At 37.1% G+C, this 22,674-nt stretch overlaps 1 protein-coding gene across 2 annotated transcripts in view; it reads right to left on the minus strand.

The window, feature by feature from the left end:
- The window catches only part of MATN2 (matrilin 2), a 196,065-nt gene extending 173,782 nt beyond the window's left edge, over nt 1-22,283 (minus strand). For both annotated transcript variants that reach the window (XM_074268809.1, XM_074268802.1), the window contains exons 1-2: nt 22,009-22,283; nt 5,253-5,428 (exon numbers count right to left, since the gene is read on the minus strand). In XM_074268809.1, coding sequence (XP_074124910.1) covers nt 5,253-5,385 — 133 coding nt within the window. In that variant the 5' untranslated portion in view covers nt 5,386-5,428; nt 22,009-22,283. The remainder of the gene's footprint in view (nt 1-5,252; nt 5,429-22,008) is intronic.
- Nucleotides 22,284-22,674: the final 391 nt, after the last annotated feature.

Raw genomic sequence — 22,674 nt, forward strand, 5'->3', positions numbered from 1 at the left:
ATATTTTAGGGTTACAAAATGTTTTGCAAATAATATTTCATCTGATTCTCACAGAAACTTTCTGTCACTTAATTACCTATGTGTAATCACTCTAGCCTCAGTTTCTTTATCTGTAAAAGGAGGGGATTAGTTTTAATCCCTTTAGGAACTCTAAAATCATTTCCAGCTTTAAATTCCCTGATCTATTTTTCACCATTGCATTCTGTACATAAATAAATGATTTATGAAGTTAGAAAAAAATTACTTCATAAGGTCCTAGTTCCAAATACCAAAGGAACCTTATGAGACATTTCACCTAGAGTCAAAATCATAATACAAATATCAAAGAGAGAATATAGGACAGCTTCAGTATGGCTGAAGAAGGAAGCAGGGACACACCTTGAATTGAATCAAATTGCTGATACTTATTAGCTATGTGACCATGACTCAATTAGCTTCTCTGAATATTAGTTCCTTATCTGCAGAATGGAGATGATAATACTCATAGGACTCATCCTAGAAGATGGTTGTAAAGATCAGCTAAGAGAACTAATTTTGGGAAGTGTTATGTAACTGTGCTTAGGAAACTAGGTAGGTGCAGCAGATAGAATGCTGGGCTTAGAGTCAGAAAAACTCATTCTTCTGATTTCAAATCTTACCTCAGATCTCTGTGATCCTGGGCAAATCACTTCACCTCTGCCTAAGTTTCCTCATCTATAAAATGAGCTCGAGAAGGAAAGGGCAAATCACTTCTATATCTTTGCAAAGAAAATTCTAATCAGGGTCACAGAGTTGGGCATGAGTAAAACAACTCAATGACGATAACAACAATATAATTGTGAAACCATGTAGTTGACTGGCTAGAAGGTAGCTTTGAGGACAGTCATAGTTGGGTTCAAGCTTCACCCTTCACACAATATACAAATCCCTTTTCTAAGCCCTTATACTATATAAGAGCCTGCTTGGTACCTGTGGAGGAATTCCCACACTAGGATTTCTCCATCCAGATTAGAAACACTCAGGATAATAAATCTAAAGCTGGAAAGGACCTCCAACTTCAACAATTCCTTCTTTTAAATTTTCTTCCCCCAACAGATTGAAGCCCAGGAAATTTAAATGATTTTCTTTGATTCCCCAGAAGCACTGCTCTATCCACTGCACCATGTTGTGGTGAAAACACACGTCTGGAATCTCTCAAAATGGAGCTGTTGACTATTGTTACTTCTCAGAAGTACAAAAATGCCTGCCCTGTTTGTTCCTATGTGTTCTTTTCAAATGCCAGCTGCAAATTATCACTGGAACTTTGACCAACATCCAGAAGCTATAAAAATCCTGAAATAAGTCAATAGAAAATGCAAAGAAGAGAGCAAATAATAGCTGTAATAGTGCAGATTGATTACTCATAATTATGACCATTCTACTCAGTTTTACACTCTGCATTTTGCTTTTACATGCTGTAAAGTAAATGAGACACATATCAGAACATTCTGTAAACATAGAGAGAGCAATTTTTAGCCATCTCCCTTTAACTTGAGGACTAATCTGTGGAACATTTGGAATGCATCAAACACAAAAAGAGGAAAAACAAACAGGCTTAGAGAAAAGAGACCCTTTTTCAAGCTTGAAGAATTAGAAGTAAAAATAATGCCTACAAAGGTAGTCATGGCTTTGTGATTTCAGTATTCAAGCATAAGGCCTGGTACCTATAATGGGTCCTTAGTAAATAAATATAGATTGGCTGGTAGTATTTCCCTGCTTGTATTCTGTTTCATGAAGAATAAACAAAGTGTGTGTGTGTGTGTGTGTGTGTGTGTGTGTGTGTGTGTGTGTGTGTATAGGAACAACATAGTAAAATTCAGGCTTTTGTAAATTCTCTTCTTTCCCTAAAAACAGCAACCTCTCCATTTCAGCTCTCCATGAATTTATTTCCAGGTTTTTGTTATTATAGGTATTCTTCATTAGCCAAAGATCTGGAGTTTGCTTTAGGATGACATGGCAAATATGATGTAATGGAAAAAAATGTCTGGATGTGGTTTGCAATATTTAATAGACATTATCTCCCTCAAGTCTCACAAAACAAACAAACTCTATGAGGTAAGTACCATCATATTGGTATTAGCGTATATTATAACCTGAATTTACCAATAAGAAAAATGTATCTCAGAGAGGTCAAAGTCAATTGATAAGAGTCTCAAAGCTAGTAAGCATTAAGAGGAAAAATCTGAACTAAAGTCTTTCTGAATCCAAGTCAAGTCAACAAGCATTTATTATGTGCTAGGCAATGTGCTAAGCATTGAGGATACAAGAATGTCAAAAGATAGTCTCTTCCCTTAAGGAATTTACAATCTAATGGGGGATATAATCTCCAAAAAATTATGTACAAACAAGATTATGCAAAGTAAATTAGAGATAATCAATAGAGGGAAGGTACTAGTATTGAGGCAGTTCAGGGAAGGCTTCTTATGAAAGGAAAGACTTAATTAGAGACTTGAAGGAAATCAGGAAAACCAGGAGGCAGAGATGAGGAGGATGAGAATTCCAGCCATGGGACAGCCAAAGAGAATGCAGAGTTGGGAAATGAAGTGACTTATGCAAGGCCTAGCAAGGAGGTCTGTGTCATTGCATCACAGAGTATTCAGGAGGGGGAAGGGAAAGAAAGGGAATTAAGGGAGAAGAAGACTGGAAAGGTCGAAAGGGACCAGATTATAAAGGGCTTTAAGAAACTAAATAGAAGATTTTATATTTGATGCAGGGGGAATCTTTGGAATTTAGTGAATAGGGGCTATAACAAGGTCAGATATGCATTATAAGAAATCAATTAAATAACAATAACAATAACATTTAAGATTTGCAAAATGTTTTTATTTCATTTTATATTTATAACAATCCTAGGAAGTATATAGTTTTATTCCAACTTTACAAATGAAGGAATCAAGGCAGAGAGAGGTTAAATGACTGGTGTAGGGTCAGAGAGCTAGTAAGAATCTGAGGCTAAATATGGATGCAGGTCTTCTTGTCTGCAAGTTCAACAAGCACTGTACCACTAGTTACTTTTAATTTGATAATTAAGTAAAGGATGGACTGGAAAGGAGAGATATATGAGTCAAGAAAACCAGCCAGAAAACTACTTGCAATAGTCTAGGTGTGAGATGACAGTAGTCTGCACCAAAGGTGGAAGTATCAAATAGAGAAGAAGAAATATTGGAGAGACGTTGGGAAGGTAGAATTAACAGGGTTTGACAACTGATTAGATATAGGAAGTGGAAAAGACTGATAAATGGAGGATGGCAGCTAGGTTATAAGCCTGGATGACTGGGAGTATAGTGATTCCCTTGACAGTGAAAATTAGTAATAATGGAGAGTTTGAGAAAAAAAAAAACCCAACAAATTCTGTTTTTAAAATGTTGATTTTGCGATGTCTATGGAACATTCAGTTTAAGATGTTCAAAAGGCACTTTGGAGAAAGCAGAATGGATGTCAGGAGAGAGATTAGAGCTGAATAAGTATGTGTGAGAATCATCGAGGTAGAGATGATATTTGAATCCGTGGGAGCTGATAAGATCATCAAAGTAAAGTAGTATAAAAGCTATTAGAAGAGAACTATGAGGCCCTCAAGGATAGGGATTATTTTGTATCTTTCCTTGTATTCTCTATGCTTAGCACAGTGCCTAGCATATAGCAGGTGCTTAATAATTTATTGACTGATTGATATTAATTCTCTTGAAGGCAGGAAAAGTTGCATTCAACTTGGGACAGCTAGGTGGTACAGTGGCAAGAGTACCAAGCCTGAAGTCAGAAAGAGTTGAGTTCAAATCCAGATGAAGACATTTATTAGTTTTGTGATCCTGAGCTTCTGTCTGCTTCAGTTTTTTCATCTGCAAAATGGGGCCAATAATAGCCCCTACTGTTCAGGATTGTTATATAAGGATCAAATGAGATAATATTTGTAAAATGGTTTGCAAACTTTAAAACGCTACAAAAATGTTAGCTATTATTATTATTATTAATGAGGGAGTTAGGCTAGATGACATTTAAAATTTTTTAAACTCTAAAGTCTATGATACATGAGGGCATTCTTTGTAGAATCAGTACTATATAACCTCCTAGAGTTGTCGTGAGAATTAAATTAGATAATCTTTTCCATAAGTCCCTATCTTTGGGGATTCAGTTCCAAGTAACAAATGAACTTTGCTATGAATTTAGTTGTTACTTTCCCAAACCATATTATGTTGGAAAGCATATTAATACATATGTTGGATAGAAATAATCAAAATAATTTCATAAAAAATTCTTCTTATGATTAATCAAACAATAGCTTATTCTAATGCAAGTCTTATGTTGTATATTTAACTTGGAACAAAGTAACAAAACTATATTAAGTTTAGATTTTAAGCAAAGATGTATAATATTATTTTCTAGATTCATTGTTATTCTTATCCACTACTCTAAATACATCAACATACATCCAAAGTGGATAGTGTGTCCAGAAATTAAGTTAGGAAAAAATCATCTTCCAAAATTCAAATCTGGTCTCAAATTTGGTATATGAATTGAATTATTCATATGAATCATATGAATATGATTGGTATGTGAATCTAGGCAAGTCCCTTAATCCTGCTTGCCTCAATTTTCTCATGTATAACATGAGCTGGAGAAGGAAATAAAAAACTACTCCAGTATCTTTATGAAGATAACCCCAAATGAGGTCATGAAGACTAGGATACAACTGAAAAATAACTAAACTACAACTACATCAACAATCTGTAAAAGTCCTTCCTCCATAATAAATATTCAGCCAAATAACAGAATTTTCCTCTTCTTGGTCTTTATCCCTGGTTTTGCTTTCGACAAGTATTTATAAGGCATTGTGTTCAGAAAGATAATATCCCAGTCTCTATCCTCAAGGAACTTACATTTTCTAAAAGAGAATGTCTACTTAATCATCCCTTTCTGTCATTTTTTTTTTGGTCCTTGGAAAATTCAATTCAATAAACATTTATTAAGTACTTTGCTAGGTATTAAGGCTAAAGAAAAGTTTATTTAAGAATTTTTCATTTATTCATTATTAGAATCTAATTGACACATTTCAGAAAGGACACTGATAATTAGAGAGGTTCCAAAAGAAAGAGACCAAGATGGAGAATAGCTTTAAGATCAGGCTACATGGGGAATAAGCTGGAGAGAAGAGATCACTGCCTTCAGGGAGCTTACATTCTGGTTGAGGTAGGAGACACAGATTCAGGTGACTGAAAGACAAATAGTTAATAACTTACCAAGCAAAGCAGTCTGAGGATGGGGCAGAGCATTTCTTCCTCTTGACAGTGGCCATGGGAGGTGCCTCTCCCTGGCCTCAGCAGGGAAAAGTAGGATTTGTCCAAAGAACAAAAGACAGCAGACCAGCACCATTTTCTCCGTTTCAAGAGTCAAATGAATAACCACTAAGGCCAGCCTATAACAAATAAATGAAAAAAACCTGAATTTTCTGAATAAATCATTGGCATGTATTGTAATTCTGCCAACTCTTAATTATTCTTCTTTACATACATGCCACAAATACTTAAAATGCCCTTTGCATGTTGAACCAACAAAGAAAGTCTAACAGCTTTAGATGAAGTAATCCCTAATTCTTAATGATGATGGTCTTCTAGGATTCCCCAAGCCCCATAGATGTAGGCAGGTGACCTTCATAGTTGAAATTTTTCACCACTTAATCCTTCAGTAACAAGAAAATTACATGAAAATATTTATTTATGTTTTTGCTGGACTTTTCATATTGCCATTTTAACCATAAATGCTGAAGATTTTTTTAGTCTTGCTTAGTAGGTTATTATCAAATAGCACAAATGACTTACGTTCATTGTTACCTTTTAAATTTTAGATCTGGAAAGAAAAATAGCTGTTTAAGAAGACAACTGTTCTTCCCCTTGAATGTTTTAAATTAGGCAAATGATTAATTTACAAGATTACCAAAGAATAGGTACAGGGGCTGTCCTAGGCTTAGCAGCCTTCACAGTGGTCTTAATGGAGAAGTTGATAGAATAGTTGTCTCACTATCACTATCAAATCTTAGTTTTCCTACTTCATAGTGAGAAGGGATTTCCTTGACTGGGAAGGCAAGAGGTACTTGGCAACATGGAGGACCATACCAACATGATTTTAATACAGGAAAACCAATTAATCAATAAATATTTATTCATCAGCTACTAAGGCCAAATGCTGGGGACACAAATGTAAATAATGAAACAAGTGTAAATAATGAAACAATCCCCATTTGTAAGTAGTTTAAATTCTAATTGGAGATTCAACACGTATATATAAAAATATCTACTATTGAAATATAAAGCTAACAGATACAACTGAATATAAAAGAAACCTGATGAATGAGAACCTTACTAATATAAGAAGTCAGAATCACATGAATACACAACTGGACTGAAGTTTGCCTTTACACTACTGATGGGGAAAAAAAAAATGTTAAGGTAAGGAAGGAAATTAGTCATTTAAGTGTGGTACCTGGGGATCCCATTCACATGGAAACCTCTAGAAAGCTGCTCCTGGTTGAAGGCATTTTATAAGTCAGTCATCATGTAATTATAGCTCAAGAGCCCCAGTGGTTTGTTCACTTTGACTCTTAATGTAACAGATATAACAAATAGTAAAAAGCAAAAGGCATTTAATCAATTAACACAGAAAATTAAATCATAGTATAACTTAGTAAAATAAAACAGAGCGAGAAAAGATCCCTTCCCCCAAATTTGCACACAAATATGCTCTCCCACAAGTAATTGCATGACTTATAAAGGAGTTTACATACAAGAATATACATATAACCAAGGAGTCCATATATAGGAGCATACATGTGGATAACATATTATCAAGAAATAAGCATGAAGAGACACATATGAGATACACACAACTATGGCATACATGTGAAAGTATACATACATACATAAATATTTGTGGACATCTCTTTTTGTAATGAAAAGTTGTACCTTTTCAGTCTACATATCCCTAGACAGGTAGTTCCAAGAAGATAATCACAGATTGGGATATTATCTATTCTTGGACTAACACTTTTTCTGTTCTAGCTTAAAGTTCCTAGACTCAGCCAACTATATGGATTTTGTGTTAGAAATTTTTTCAATTCCTTTAAATCTCAGATTGTCTGTATATATCTCTTCAAACAATTTAGAGGAGTCCACTCCTGACTATGTGGACTTTTCCATTTTCCCCCAACTACTTTTACCATTTTCTCCCCACCTCCCACTTCCTATTCTATTTTGTTTACATGTTTTCTTCTCTCTTTAGAATGTAAAGTCCTTCATGGCACTTTTCAACAATGAGATGATTCGGGCCAATTAGAATGATCTTGTGACGATGAGTCCAGGAAGAGGACTGAGGGAACTGAGGTGGATCACAACATAGTATTTTCAGTCTTTTTGTTGTGATTTGTTTGATTTGTATTTTCTTTATCATTTTTTTCCTTTTTAATCTGATTTTTCTTTTGCAGCAAGATAATTGTATAAATATGTATGCCTATATTGGATTTACATATATTTTTACCATGTTTAACATATATTAAATTACTTGTCATCTAGGGGAAGGGATAGAGAAAAGGGGGAGAAAAATTGGAACATAAGGTCTTGTAAGGGCTAAAGTTGAAAAATTATCTTTGCATATGTTTTGAAAATAAAAAGCTTCAATAAAAATAATAAATAAATGAAAATGTAAAGTCCTTGAACAATTTATGAATAAACAAAAGATAGATTGCACTAGGAATATAAAATGGATCATTTTGATTATATTAAATTACAAAGGTTTTGTACAACTAAAACTTCATTAAGCTTCATTAAGCTATGATAAAAAGGTAAAGAGAAAATTGGAAAAATTTTATAAGATAATTTTTCAGATAAAAATCTCTTATCTCAAATCTATAAAGAATGTCAAATTAATAAGAAAGCAACTCATTCCCCAATTTATAACTGGTCAAAGGATATGAATAGATAGTTTTTTGATGAAGAAATCAAAACTATATGTAATCATATAAAAATGTCTTGAATTACTATTGATGAGAAAATTGCAAATTAAAACAACATTGAGAGAGCATCTTATACTTATCATATTGGCTAAAATGATAGAAAAGGAAAATGACAAATGTTGTAGGGGATGTGGAAAAACTAGCAGACATTAACAACTAGTGGAACTGTGAACTGACTATTTTGGAGAACAATCTGGAATTATGCCCAAAGAATTATAAAATTGTATATATCCTTTGATCCAGCAATCTCTTTATTAGGTCTGCTTCCCAAAGTGACTTGGGGAAAAGGAAAAGAACACATATTTTCTAAAATAATTATAGCCACTCCCTTTGGTGGCAAAGAACTGGAAACTTCAGAGATGCCTATCAATTGGAGAATGGCTTGCCAATTGTGATATATGATGAAATACTACTGTGCTTATAATAAATGATAAGCTAGTTTATAAAAACATAGAAAGATTTGCACAGAATAATGAAGAGTGAAATGAGCAGAACCAATATGATATTGTACACAGTAAGAACAATATTGTTCTAAGAACAACTTTGAATCTCTAAGTATTACAAATACTCAAAATAAATATAAGGGATCTAACTACATGCAGAAAAAATAACTCATAAATAGAAGTATGTATAGTATGGCTATATATATATGTGTGTGTGTGTGTGTATACACAGACACACACACACACACACACACACACACACACACACACATATATATACACATATTTGTATCTAATGGTGGCCTTTTCTCAGGTGGGGTAGGAGAGGAAAAAAATTACACAGCAGAGAGCAAAATGAAACTTACAAGGAAACATAGAAAAGCAGGGTAACTTTACAAACCATGAAATATTTATTAAATAGTTGGGTTTTTTTTTTAAGGAAACTGAAATGAATATTCATGGTTTTATATAAAATCCTCTTTTTATGTTGTGCTATATTCATGGAAATGTTCTTTTTATTTTGTCTTTTTGTATTTAAGTTCAGAATGAATAAAAATTTAAAAAAGAAAAACATTAGGTTATTGAGGACATGAATTATCTTTCTTGCTAATAGTTGTATTCCCAGGTACTGGTACATAGTAAGCACCTAATAAATGAACTATCTATCATTTATCAATCACCTATACATCTATCTCCTATCTATTATCTAGTTATCTGTCTATCTGTCTATCCCTCACCTATCTATCTGTTCAACAAGCCTGGAGAAGAATGGTAGAATTGGGGAAATGAGATTTACTTGACATCCCCCAGTGCTCCAATTTGCCGTCCATATTAACCTGGTTAAAAGATCAAAAAAAGTAGGTGAAGTCACTCTTGGTTTCTGCCTTAAATCTGTGTCTTATTTCTTGTCTTCATTATAGTACTTCCAGCCACAAAATTGTTGGGCTTTGTTTAGCATACCCATCAACAATCAACTTCCCAGTTCTTCCTTATTCAGGGTAGGGGAAGAATCTTAAGTGAAGGAAAAACTGAATTCACATGTGATTCTTATTTGCATTTTAAAGCAAATATGGGTAGGAACTTTTCCTTGGCAGTTACTTTTTACCTTAGTTCAAGTTACATTTGAAAGTAATAAAAATGTATTTCATTTTTAAAAAATGCTACAGTTTACAGAATCTCAAAATCACAGATGTAAGGCTGGAAAGTGCCTTAAAGATCACTCAATCCAAAAGCCCCCTTATTTTATTAGTTGAGGAACTTAAGACCCATAGAAATTAAATGATTTTCCCAAAGTCATACAGCTTAATAAGTGACAAAATTCAAATTCAGCTATTCTGACTCCAATTCAGTACTATGGATAAGTGAATCTTATCTGGTTATGATGAACATGGGATTCTGATGGGATTCCTTGATGTAGTTTTTTCCTTTCTTTATTACAAGTTTTGCCTACAAAACTTTGCTTCAATCATGCTGAGCTGCTATATTTTGTTATCTGGACAAATCCTGCTTTTCATGGGATATATCTGCTTTAATGTATCCTTTTCCTGTTCTTAAATCTGCTGTTTATATTCAAATCACTGCAACATTAATCGCCTTACAGCTTTTGATACCATTTGGAATTTTCTTGGCAAAGATACTGGAGTGGTTTGCCATTCCCTTCTCCAACTTCTTTTACAGATGAGGAAACTGAGGCAAGTAGGGTTCAGTGACTTGCCCATGGTCACACAGCTGATAAATATCTGAGGTCAGATTTGAACTTGGGTAATGAGTGTTCCTGACTTTACACAGGACACTTTATGTGCCACTTAGACGTCCTATAAGGAAACCCAAAAGCCATTTAAATTCAAACTCCCTAATATTATAGAGTAAGGACTGAGACTTATGAAGTTTAAGAAATCTTTAAAGATTATACAAGTAAGTCAGAGGTAGGATACAACCCAGCTTCCTGATTCTAGAACCAGCTTTCCATAGATCAGGAGAACCAGTAAAATACCCTTTTGCAATTGAACTCTTAACACAAAGTGTTTTAAAAGTCTATTTTAGGGGGCAGCTAGGTGGCGCAGTGGATAAAGCACCAGCCTTGAATTCAGGAGGACTTGAGTTCAAATGTGATCTCAGACACTTAACACCTCCTAGCTGAGTGACACTTCCTAGCTGTGTGACCCTGGGCAAGTCACTTAACCCCAGCCTCAGAAAAAGGAAAAACCAAAAGTCTATTTTAATTATTTTCTTCTCCACTGAATTACTACTTTGATATTTCATGATGTAACAATGGCTCTGTGTTCTAGAAGGCTATGAATGAATGAAGAAATGAAAAAAAAATCAAAGAAAAAGAAATTATTGTTTGCTCCAGTCTAAGCCTAAGATCTATTCTTAAGATTCCATTAATAATGGAATACATGATCTGACTGATTCTGCCAGATTAAAATAAAATAACTTGAATAAAAAGCACCACTTTAATTAGTACCACTTTACACCTCTCAGACTGGCTAAGATGGCAGAGAAAAACAGTGATAAATATTGAAGGGGATGTTGGAAAACTGGAACACTAATGCCTTGTTGGTGAAGTTGTGAACGAATCCAACCGTTCTATAGAGCAATTTGAAACTATACCCCAAGAGCTATAAAGCTCTGCATACCTGCTGATCTAGCAGTGTTTCTACTGGGTCTGTGTTAGGATTCTTACAAGGTACTAAGTCACTGGAATGGATAGAGACAATAATTATCTAATTTAGTATGGTTGATCTGATCCTACAAAGAGATGTTATGGGCCAGAACTTGAAACAAGGTACTGAGTAGAATTGAGGAAACAATGGTTAAATCTAATTTATCATTGATTTAATCCTACAACAAATAATGGTTTCCTAGTGATGAAATGATGGTGTGTACTCAGTGGGCAGCATATAAGCAAGAAGCTCTCAGGGCTAAAGGGGACTTCAGGAAAATTCAGGAGACTCAGAGTCAGGATTCAGTCAAGGAGGACTTCGGGAGATTCAGAGTCAATATTCATTCCAACTTCCACCTTTGTGCTGGCTGGAGACATTGGGAGACCAGAGGCTGAAGCTGGCTGGAGAGATTATGGAGGGAGCTCTTGGAACCAAGGAAAGAGATAGGCCTCTATAAAAGCTAACCGGACCCAGGAAAAGATTCAGGACTTTGAAGGACACAATAAAGGTTCTGGACTTTAACTCCTGGCTGCATTTGGGATTACTGAACTGAACTGAAACTAAGGCTGCCTCTAGAAGCTCCCCAAGAAACTTGCTCCAAAAGAACAATTATATTTTTAGAGAAGAGAACATTACAGGTCTGTATCCCAAAGAGATCATAAAAGAGGGAAAAGACCCACATGTGCAAAAATATTTGTAATAGCCCTTTTTGTAGTGACATGGAACTATAAGTAATGCTCCATATTGTTATATTGTTCAATAAGAAATGATGAGCAAGCTGATTTCAGAAAAGCCTTGGAAATACCTACATGAACTGATACTGAGTAAAGTTAGAAGAACAAGGAAAAACCTTGTACACAGCAACCACAACAATTATGTGATGACCAACTGTTATGGGCCTGGTTTTCCCAATAATGCAAATAATAATTTCTTTCTCATAGGTTTTTTCCATTTTGGTTGGATTTTTCTTGCATAACATAACAAATACAGAAATAGCTTTTAAAGGATTGAACATATTTAATCTATATCAGATTGCTTACTGTCTTGAGGGGAAATAAATAAGGGAGGGAGAAAAATGTAGAACACAAATCCATTGAACCCACCTAGTTGAGAATAAGGTCAGCATTAAATTGTGGGTAGTTGGGGAAATCAGTGTAGTTCATCACTAGATTGACCACTGACTGATGTCAAATCTTCTCCTATAGCATATATTTCAAAAAATCAAATAATAGAAGGATTGCAATGCACATAATTGGAGGAAATAATTACACTGATAAAATCAGGGATTTCCATAATATTGAAGCACCCATCCTTGTAAGGATGCGGTCCCCACAAAACAAGAGAAGGGAATTGTAAGGACCCTTTAAATGGGTGGTGCCACAACGCAACAGGAGATTTGAGTGGACCGGAAGTAATCTCTGTGGATATAGGACTGCCCTGTGGGTGGGATCCCGGCCATATTGAGATAGCTTCGTAATGGGTGACTCTCTCGCTGATTGGCTGTGTGTGTGATCTCACAGGCTCTTTATAAGCCCACTGCAGACAGCAGTCGCTCTCTTTAACCTGGCGTTCTTTAATCTGATTCCCTAGCCTGGGGTAGCCAAACCAAACCAAGCCAAGCTGATGGATAGCCCAGAGAGGTAAGGAGTTTGGTAGAGAACACATGGGTCTTCAGACCAGGTGTTCACTAGGGATTTAACAAGTCAGGGCATTATGTGAGTAGGTATAATAAAGGCTTTTAAGATTACATGTGGCTATTCTTGAGCATGCTACCGGTTATTAAACTATAGATTCAAGAGATTGTGGCCAGAGACCTTTGAAGGCCTCAGAGGAGGTGAGCCGGGTAGAGTTGATACTGCAAAGGTCAGTGGTCAAAGGTGCTCTGTTGGGCCTAGGACAGACTAGTAATTATAACTGCATAACTGCCAGGAGGGCATGTTATACATCCTCTTTTTTTTTTTTTTTTTTTTTTTTTTTTGCTGAGGCAATTGGGGTTAAGTGACTTGCCCAGGGTCACAAGCTAGGGAGTGTTAAGTGTCTGAGGTCAGATTTGAACTCAGGTCCTCCTGACTTCAGGATTAGTACTCTAGCTTCTGCACCACCTAACTGCCCCTACCTATGCTTTTCAAAAATCTATCCGTAGGGCAAGGAGAGGGAAAGAGAGAAAACAACAATAAAAATTATATAACTTTGTGATATGTTTAAATGGAATAGCAAATTGTACATAATAGATTTATTTCATGTGCAAACAAATTATTATGCTATTATGAAAATGCTTCTTTTATTCTAAAAATTATAAATAAAAATTTTTTTAAAGCATCCACAGCTTTCTCCAGAGCTTAGTTCAAATTGAGTGCAACTTCCTACATAAAGCTTGTCCTGATTCTCCAATCTGCTAGTACCTCCTCTACTTTCCAAATTATTTTGTATTTACATAGATTTGTGGATGCCTTCTCCAACAGAATGCATGGTCCTTAAAGACAAAGATTATTTCATATTTGCTCTTGCATTCCCATCACTTAGCATAATGCCTAGTACACAGTAAGTCCTCAATGTCTGCTGCTTGATTATTTTTGACAGTTACAAAAAGCACTGATAATGTTAGTCTTGCTTTGTTGGACAGGCCAGAGATATAAAAATTAATCAAGATACAAAAAGACATAATGTGAGAATTATGTATTTAATTGTTAGAAAGTTTAATGATGTGATTATAGGATTTAGAACTCTTCAACTCCCTAATTTTATTGCTGGGAAAAGTGAAGATGAGGGAAGTTAATAATACGCTCAAGGTCACACAAGTGGCAATGAAAAGAGCCAAGATTCAAAACCCACCTGTTCTGATTCAAAATACAGTATTCTTTTCTATACACCATGTTTCATTATGTTAGTCCCTTTCTTTATCTTGGATGTATATCATAGACTAGAGCCCCATCAAGATCAATAGAGACTACAACTCATTTATTGTTATTTTTTGTATATGGCTATTTTTAATCCAATCCAAAACACATTTATTAATCATCTGTTGTATGACAGGCATTGTGCTTAATGCTGAAGATAAGATTAATAAAAAGATGGATAGTTCCTGCCTTCCAGGAGTTTACAATTTAATTGGATGAGACAACAATAGGAGTCAAGATAGGGTGGGTGGAGACCAGGGAGTATTCAGCAAGGAACATCTTGTGCAGTGGAGTGAAAATCAGGCAGGGTAACCCATGCAAAATTAAGTGACAGGAAAAGTACAGATTCTGCCCTCTAAAAAAGAAGGCACTGGGAGGAGTTTGGTACCTCCAGGCCTAAAAACAGATTATTTTATTCTTAGCAATTCATAGTTGACAAGCAGAGTTTATTAGGGTGATTGCCCCATTATTTCCACTTCAGGAGACCAGCAGTTATCAATGTAATGAAATAGTATTATTCTACAAGAAATGATGATCAGGCTGATTTCAGAAAAGCCTGGAAACTCTTACATGAACTGATCCTGAATGAAGTAAGCAGAACCAGGAGAACATTGTTCACAGAATCAACAAAATTATGTGATGATCAACTGGGATGCATTTGGATCTTCTCAACAATGTGGTGATTCAAGACAATTCCCACAGATTTAGGGGAAAATGCCATCTGCATCTAAAGAGAAAACTATGGAGACTGAATGTAGATCGAAGCATAGTTTCTTAATGACCTTGGTATGCTTAGAGAGCCCAGGATTTTACCTCATTATCTCTTGCCTCTGTTATGTGAAATGGATTTATGGCAGAAGAAATTCTAGGTTTTCTGGTGCCATATTTTCCATTGGCACTAAGCTGAGTTAAACATTTACAAACCATCCACCTTAGAAGGGCACACAATTGTCAGCAGAAAAACAATGACATGCAAACCCCTCTTTCCCATACACATTAAAAGTTCTCCAGGAGCTTTTTTCCCCTCATGTCATAGTAAAAACTGTTCTGACTTAGGTGTAAGATGATCCATCTTAAAATCCTGCCTCTCATACTCATTAACTCTATGACCTTGAGCAAACTGCTTAATCTCCTGGAACCTAAATTTCTTTATCTGTGAAATGAGATTATTAAACTAGTTGATTTTGAGGTCCCTTCTAGATCTTGCTCAATATTCTTCTGAAAATAGCCATTTCCTTCTCTAACTCATTTTACAAAAGAAGAAACCAGGGCAAGCAGTGTTAAGTGAGTTGCTCAGAGTCAGTCACACAGCTAGTTAAGTGTCTTAAGCCATCTTTGGGCTCAGATCTTCCTGACTCCACGACTGGCACTGTATCTATCATGCCATCTAGCTGCCTCTGGTTTGGATTCCCAATGGATTCTTTGATCTGTATCATTTGAGTAGCTCTCTGACTTTCCTCTCCAAGCAAGATACTGCACAGGAACTATGTAGATTTTCTTTTTCCACAAAGCATGCTGTATTAGGAAATTCTCTTCTAAGACATCCAATCCCTGAACTCTCGAACTTGAAAACTCTTGAACTAGAGCTGAGAAACACACACATGACATGTACTTTGGCATCTCTTGGTGGCCCAATTGCTTCTATCTCTTGAGCTGGTGCTGTCCAGAAAATCTCCTTTTTCTGGCCAGAAAGTTAGATTCTAAGATCACAGTGCTTAGGGAATTTAAAATTTCTACTCTTTTCCACAAGAGGCTGGATTTCAGGAATATTGTCTGAGAACTACCGTCTTAGGCTAAATGCAAGCACACATCAAGTTCTGCCATGGGCTTCTGCAATAAAATGTCATCAATTCCTGTTGGGGTGAGAAAAATGTCCCTAGGATACTCCCAAAAGTCCAAACTAATCAGAGACTCAGCTGAACAATTCTCTTACAAATTGCATAATATGAACTTTCTAAAGACAACTTTCCCCAACCCCTCTTAATTTCAGTGCTTTCCTTCTTTTAATCATTTTCCAATCTGTTATTTATGTGCTTTGATTTGTTCATATTTGTATGCATGGTTTTTCCCCCTTTAACTTGTAAATTCCTTGAGGATAGACACTGTCTTTTGCCTCTTTTGTATCCCTGGTGCTTAACATCATGTAGTTTAGCATAGTAGGTACATAATTGATGCTTATTAATTGATTGATTGATATACCATTTCAGGATCTATCTTTCATATAGCTTTGTACAATGGCTCATCATTGAAGGAGTAAATGGCAAGTCAATAAGAACTTCTTAAGCACTTATGTGTTAGGAACTCTCAATACAAATATGAGATAAACAAGGGTCCCCGCCTTCAAAAGCTTACATTCTAACTGTAGTATTAATGGAGTATGCCATCTGAGGAGGGCTCTTTTGTCACAGCAAAACATTAGTAGATGGCACAATGGACAGAATACCAAACCCGGAGCTAGGAAAACTTGACACATGCTGGACAAGTCACTTAACTCAATTTCCTCATCTATGAAAAGAGCTGGAGAAGAAAATGGCAAACCACTCCAGTATTTTTGCCAAGAAAACTACCACCAAATGAGGTCCAAAGAGGCAGACACAACTGAAATGACTGAACAAGCACAAATATGAGAAGCGAACTGCACTATGAAGCACATGGTAATTTAGTTTGGATACAGTTCATTGATCTCTGAGGGACATGAGTACAGAACAGGGATTTTTGTTTTATGAAAGCTTCAATTTCACTCTTAGTAATTTTTCTTCTCTTGATTGCCAGCCAATATTTTCACTAGACTTCACCTGTAGAGTGCAGAATCATAGAAAGTCTGAGCTGGAAAGGAACTTAGGGGCCACTTTATACCACCTTCTAATTTTACAGATGAAGAAACTGAGCCTCACAAAACAAGAGTTTTCTAAGGACCTTTTCAGTTCAAAGTCTAAGATTCTACGGTCTATTCATGTGCCAAAGATTAATAATGTTAGCTTCTATTTATATAGCACTTAAATACATCCAAAGTTCTTTAAACAGGTTAATTGATCCTTACAACAGTCATATGAGACAGACAGGACAGATATTATTATGCCAATTTAACCAAGAAACTAGGGTTCAGACATGAGTGATTTGCCCCAGAGCACACATGGAGTGAGGTAGTGCATGGATAGAGTGTTAGGCATGGAATCAGGAAGATCTGAGTCCAAATCTAGCCTCAGACACTTAACTAGCTGTATGACTCTGAATAAGTCACTTAACTCTGTTTGACAGTTTTCTTCTCTGTAATATGAGCTGGAGAATGAAATGGCGATTCCCATAAGAATAATGAGAGATAGACATGAACTGTCTCTTAATTCTACTTTTTGTTCTAATTTTTTTCTAATTCCATATATAATACTCTTTCCTCTATAATAACTTCTTGCCTCATAATTATGATGCCATTTTACAAATAAGGAAAGTAGGGCTCAGAAAATATTACACAGCCAGAAAGTGGCATAGCTCAGACCCTAAAACAGGTTTTTCAAGTCAAAGTCCAAGTCTTGTGTAACTAAACGATGGTACCTTTCATTCTTAATTTTTTAATTATTGGATTTTCTAAGCACCACAGTTCTAATCATTAAATAGTCAAATCACTTCCCTTCTTTGAGCCTCAGTTTCTTCACTTGTAAAATGAGAGGCCTAGATTAGAGCAGAAGTTTTTAAGATCCATAAACTTTTTAAAAAATACTTGACAACTTTACTTCAATGTAATTAATTAGTTTCCTTTGGAATCCTATGTATTTTAATTAATTCATTTAAAAGCATGTTTCTGAGCAGAAATTGAATTGCACTTAACCTTCCTTTGAGGTTCAGTTTCTTCATTTGTAAAATGGAAGTTAGACTAGATCATAGTTTTAGGGCTACAAGAGTTCTAGACTTCTCTATACATCCAAAAAACAATCACAGGACTTTAAAAGGAACCTTGTAGATCATTTATCTAATAATCCCCTCATTTTACAATTAGGGAAACTGAATGACTTGTCCCAAGGACAGTCATGTGGTATTAAATAACAAAGTCAAGATTTAAATCCAGGTTTTCCAATCTAAATCCAGTACTTTGCAGTGTATCATACTGTTTCTATTCTCCTGACTTTGAGAAGCAAGAAGGAACTAATATTAATGTTAAGAAGTGATATTTGTATTTCTATGTGCCAGACTCTGTACTAAATATTTTACAAATATTACCTCATTTGGTTCTCACAATAACCTTGGGAAGTAGGTGCTATATATAGTAGGTGCTATTGTCATGCCGTTTTTTTCAGTGGTGGAAATTAAGGCAGAGATGAAGTAACTAGAATCCAAGTCTCAACTCTCTCTAGGGTTTTTCCCCCCTACATTTGGAATCCTTAGTGATATTTCTTTTAAACTAAAAATCTATATGGCTAAATTAGAGTTGGAATATATACCTGGCCCTCCTTACAAATCCCAGTCCTCCTTACTGAATCATCCTGACCTATGCCTTGCCACTGGACTGAATGATTTGGAAGAGAAAGTGAAGTTGATGATTTTGCACAACTTTACCTTACATCCATCCAATTTACTTGCAAGTCAGGACCTCACCCTCCTGATGTCACTAGTCCTCTTCAAGAATTAAGGAGAAACAAGAAGCCCTCTTTACTACCTACATTATCCTAAGGCAATATGAGATTAAGAAAAGACCCTAGAAAAATCATGTAGTTCAGCTGAATCTTTTCATAAATGTGTCAAATGAGACCCTGAGAGAAGGGGTCTTTCTAATTCCTTCTTTCTGTCCTTGACATTATGTGGGAATTTGGCTACCAAGTCATTGCTCCTAAAATAATTGGCAGAGGCAATACTACCTTAATGAGATGAATAATAATATTTTTTGGCAAGACAATTGTGGTTAACTGACTTGCCTAGGTTTACCCAGTTGGTAAGTGTTAAGTGTCAGAGGCTGGATTTGAACTCAACTCTTCCTGACTCCAGGGCTGATGTTTTATCCACTGAACCGTCTAGCTAACCCCAAAATTATTTTAAAATAAAATTCAATAACATTACTAAATTAATTTTAAACTAAACAAACTTTTAAATAAAATTATTTCAAAAAAAAAAAAAAGAAAAGAAAAGAAAAAAGAAAAAGAAGAAAATACTCTGGGCACCACTAGGGACACTATTTCTTACAGTAAAAAGACCACTAGGATAGAAGTCAGAAGACTTGAGTTCCATTTGCAGTTCTGTCACCTATCATGTAACTTTAGAAAAGTCACTTACTGTCTTGTGACCTTAGTTTCCCCATTTATAAAGGCAGATTAGATGATTTCTATAGTTTTTTCCAAATCTATGATTCTATGATGTATAACTTTCAGTTTTGTCAAGGGAAAGATTAAGAATGACAAGATGGGAATTATATCAGGAATATATTGGTATTTTTTAAAAAATTGTTTACTAGATGACTCCCTTGAGTAGAGACTCAGGGCTGGAGCTGCGGAGACTATATGGAGGTGATATATCAAAATGTGACCTCATCATTTTAAATGAAGCTTTGAGGATACTGTCATAGGATCTCCCAGACCAGTATTCACGGGTCTGTAAAGTCATTTCAGGGGGTCCAAGAACTGGAATGAGAAAACAAAACAAAACACCAACAACATTATTTTCCCTGATCTCTGAAATTTAGCATTTCCTTCAGTTTTTTTTTTAAATTGGTCTTCTGTGAATGTGTCCATAGGCTTCACCAGACTACTATAGAGATCATAACACACACACACACACACACACACACACACACACACACACACACACACACTTCTCTTATCATGAAAAACAACATAGTCCATAGGTCAAGAGTTTAAAACTCAGATTCTCCAAATGAAGTCTTAGAAAGGGAATTCTAATAACTTAGGGATGCTTTAAAGTGGATATACTGGGAAGCATAGCATTGGAAATGGAGGAAATATTTTGAAGGAAGAGTATGAGAAGCTGACAATTACTTAAGGAAAGAAGTAACATTTGGTTTACAATCTTTCTTTCCATTATCTCCCCTACTATCTCCTCAAGATGATATTAACCTGGCTTCCCAGTGCCTCAATATCTGTAATTTTCATTATAGGCAAAAACATTTGCCATTTTTAATCATCTTCAGTAGTGTTTTTCTGAAAGCACTGACTTTTATACCATTGTTTAACTGAGAGCTATATAGGGATATACATTGAAGATGTGTGTGTGTGTGTGTGTGTGTGTGTGTGTGTGTGTGTGTGTGTGTGTATACAGAGAGGGAGAAGGGAGAAAGAAAGAAATTAATAGAATGACAGTCAGGAAGACTTGAGTTTGGATCCTGTGTCAGGATCGCTCAATTTCTCTCAGCCTCAGTTTCCTCATCTGTAAAATTCAGATAAACCACTTGCCTCCCAGAGTTGTAAGGACCAATGGAATTAATATGCAAAGTTCTTTGTAAAGCTAGCTATATCAATATTAGTTATTATAGATTCCCTTTTACTCAGTCATAGAAAACTATAAGGCACCGTGGAAATCATCACTCCACCCATATTTTGCCAAAAATTACAGTTATTAAGTCTCAAAGATGGGACTCAAATCTAGGTCTCCTGGCATCTTTCCACTATCACTACGCAGATCTTCTCCACATAGGAATGCTCCTGAAAGGTTTTGTGAAAATCCAATTTCAACAAGGTAACTCCTTCCTCAATCTACCTTTTATGTAAACCTGTATTTGCCTAGTTTAGCTGTATTTAAAGTGCTTAGATTCTTACAGAACGCTCGGTGAAAACGCCGTACATGACGGTGGAGAGGCAAGTTCTTGGATAATCGGCATTTCTGAACACAACGCAAAGGCTTGGTGATTGTATTGTTAAGTCTGTTAGCGGAGGACCAAGTTCTGAAGGGCTTATCAACAGATGACTGAACTCTGAGTGATAGTCGTTTTGGCCAGAACCACTGATATAAAGAAGGGCTCGATCTATATTGATAAACACCCCAGGTCCTGGGAAATTGAAGCAGACTAAGGGAACTATCACTTTTCCCATTACCCCTTATCAGATACAGAGCTAAATTCTAGGACTTCTTTTAAAAAGCATTAGGAGGTGCCTGAGAAAGCTTAAAACCGCTCTAAGACTTCAAGAACACCCTCTATTTTTGTCTATCTCACTCTCTAATCTTAAAAAATCTGAAATCTCACCATATTTTCTTTTCTCCAAGCTCTCCCTAATCTAAATAGGTGAAAAGTAATTTCGACGGAAGAAAGTGAAAGCTCCAATCCGGGTCACTGAGGCTATTAAAATACCCACCCCCACCACCCACCCCCGACTGCTTACTATACTCCACTCCTAAAAGAAGATTATTATTTAAAAATCACTTCCAGTTCCCCGAGGTGGCAGTCAATAAATCAAATGCACGGGGTTGCAGCCTCTACCTACACCTTTCCATTTCACGCTCTCTGTGTGGACACGGTCCAGAAGCCGGCTGCCACTAGACACCTCCGAAGGATGGGACATGGAAACCGTGAGCCTAGAGTCAGGGGCAGCCTTTCCCAGGCCGGCAAAGCTGCAGGAGCGCCCACAGCTCTTTGCCACCCGGACGTTCAGCTGCGGAGTCCCCAGCTCCCAGGGCAGAAGTTGCTACTGCCATCACCTCGTCCCACCTCCCGAGAGAGCAAGAGCAGCAATGTGTGTTCCCCACAGAACCCGGGCCAGCCCTGCTACCGGGGGACGCGCGGGGGGCGCACGAATAGCCGGCGCAATGCACGCTTCGGCGGGCGGGAGCGGAGCTGGGTGGCAGCGCAGAGCCCAGCTAGCCCAGTCCTCTCCTGGAGGCAGATCCCTCCCCTCAGCCCCAAACTCTCCGCACTCAAGGTTTTCTGGTCCCCTTCTCCTATCCGAATAGGGGCAACCGGGCTAACGCCACCGGCGTCTAACCAGGACTGCTGCTCATACCTGTACCTCTCTAACACGGGAAATCCCGGGGACCGGGAGAGTTCCGCTCACCTGCAGCTGCTACTGCTTCCTTCGCGGCAGCTGCTCCTGCAGCTCCGGTAGAGTGGAAGCCGAAGGGGAGGAGAGGCGCGGCCACGTCTTCCTCGTTCTCCTCCGTTTCCAAAAGAGCAGGCGGCTCCCCTCCTGGGAACGCTGGAGACCAAGAATCCGTGCCACTGCCGCCGCCGCCGCCGCCGCCGCCGCTGTCTCCTCCTTCCCTTCCTCCTCCAAGTCCCATCCCAGAGCGTTCCCCTCTCTAGCTGCTTGGGCTGCTTTCTCCACACGGGCGGGCTAAGGGGCGGGATGGAGGGGGGGGGGGGAGGAGAAAAGAAGGGGAGGAGGCATTCTGGAAAAAAAAAAGAGTAGGGGGAGGGACGAGAGGAGGGGGCATCCTCTTGGGGGATGAGTTGGGGAGCTAAGGAGAGTGAGAGAAGTGGAATGACCCTAGGGCCCAAATTGTCCTTACTTGGCCGGGTCTTGCTCCTACTTCGTTCGAGTCACTTTTCATGCACCCCAGATTGTAATGTGGTTCTGGAGACAATAACTCAGCAACAGAATGACAATAGCTGTTTGGACAGAGGAGGCATCCCCCTTGGCAGGAGGTGATACGAATTCACAGGGGCAGAGCAGAGGGAATCAGGGACCCTGGAGACAGCCTGGGGACACAGTTTCAGTGGA

This window comes from Sminthopsis crassicaudata, chromosome 1 (assembly GCF_048593235.1).
Source record: "Sminthopsis crassicaudata isolate SCR6 chromosome 1, ASM4859323v1, whole genome shotgun sequence".
NCBI classification, from domain to species: Eukaryota; Metazoa; Chordata; class Mammalia; order Dasyuromorphia; family Dasyuridae; genus Sminthopsis; species Sminthopsis crassicaudata.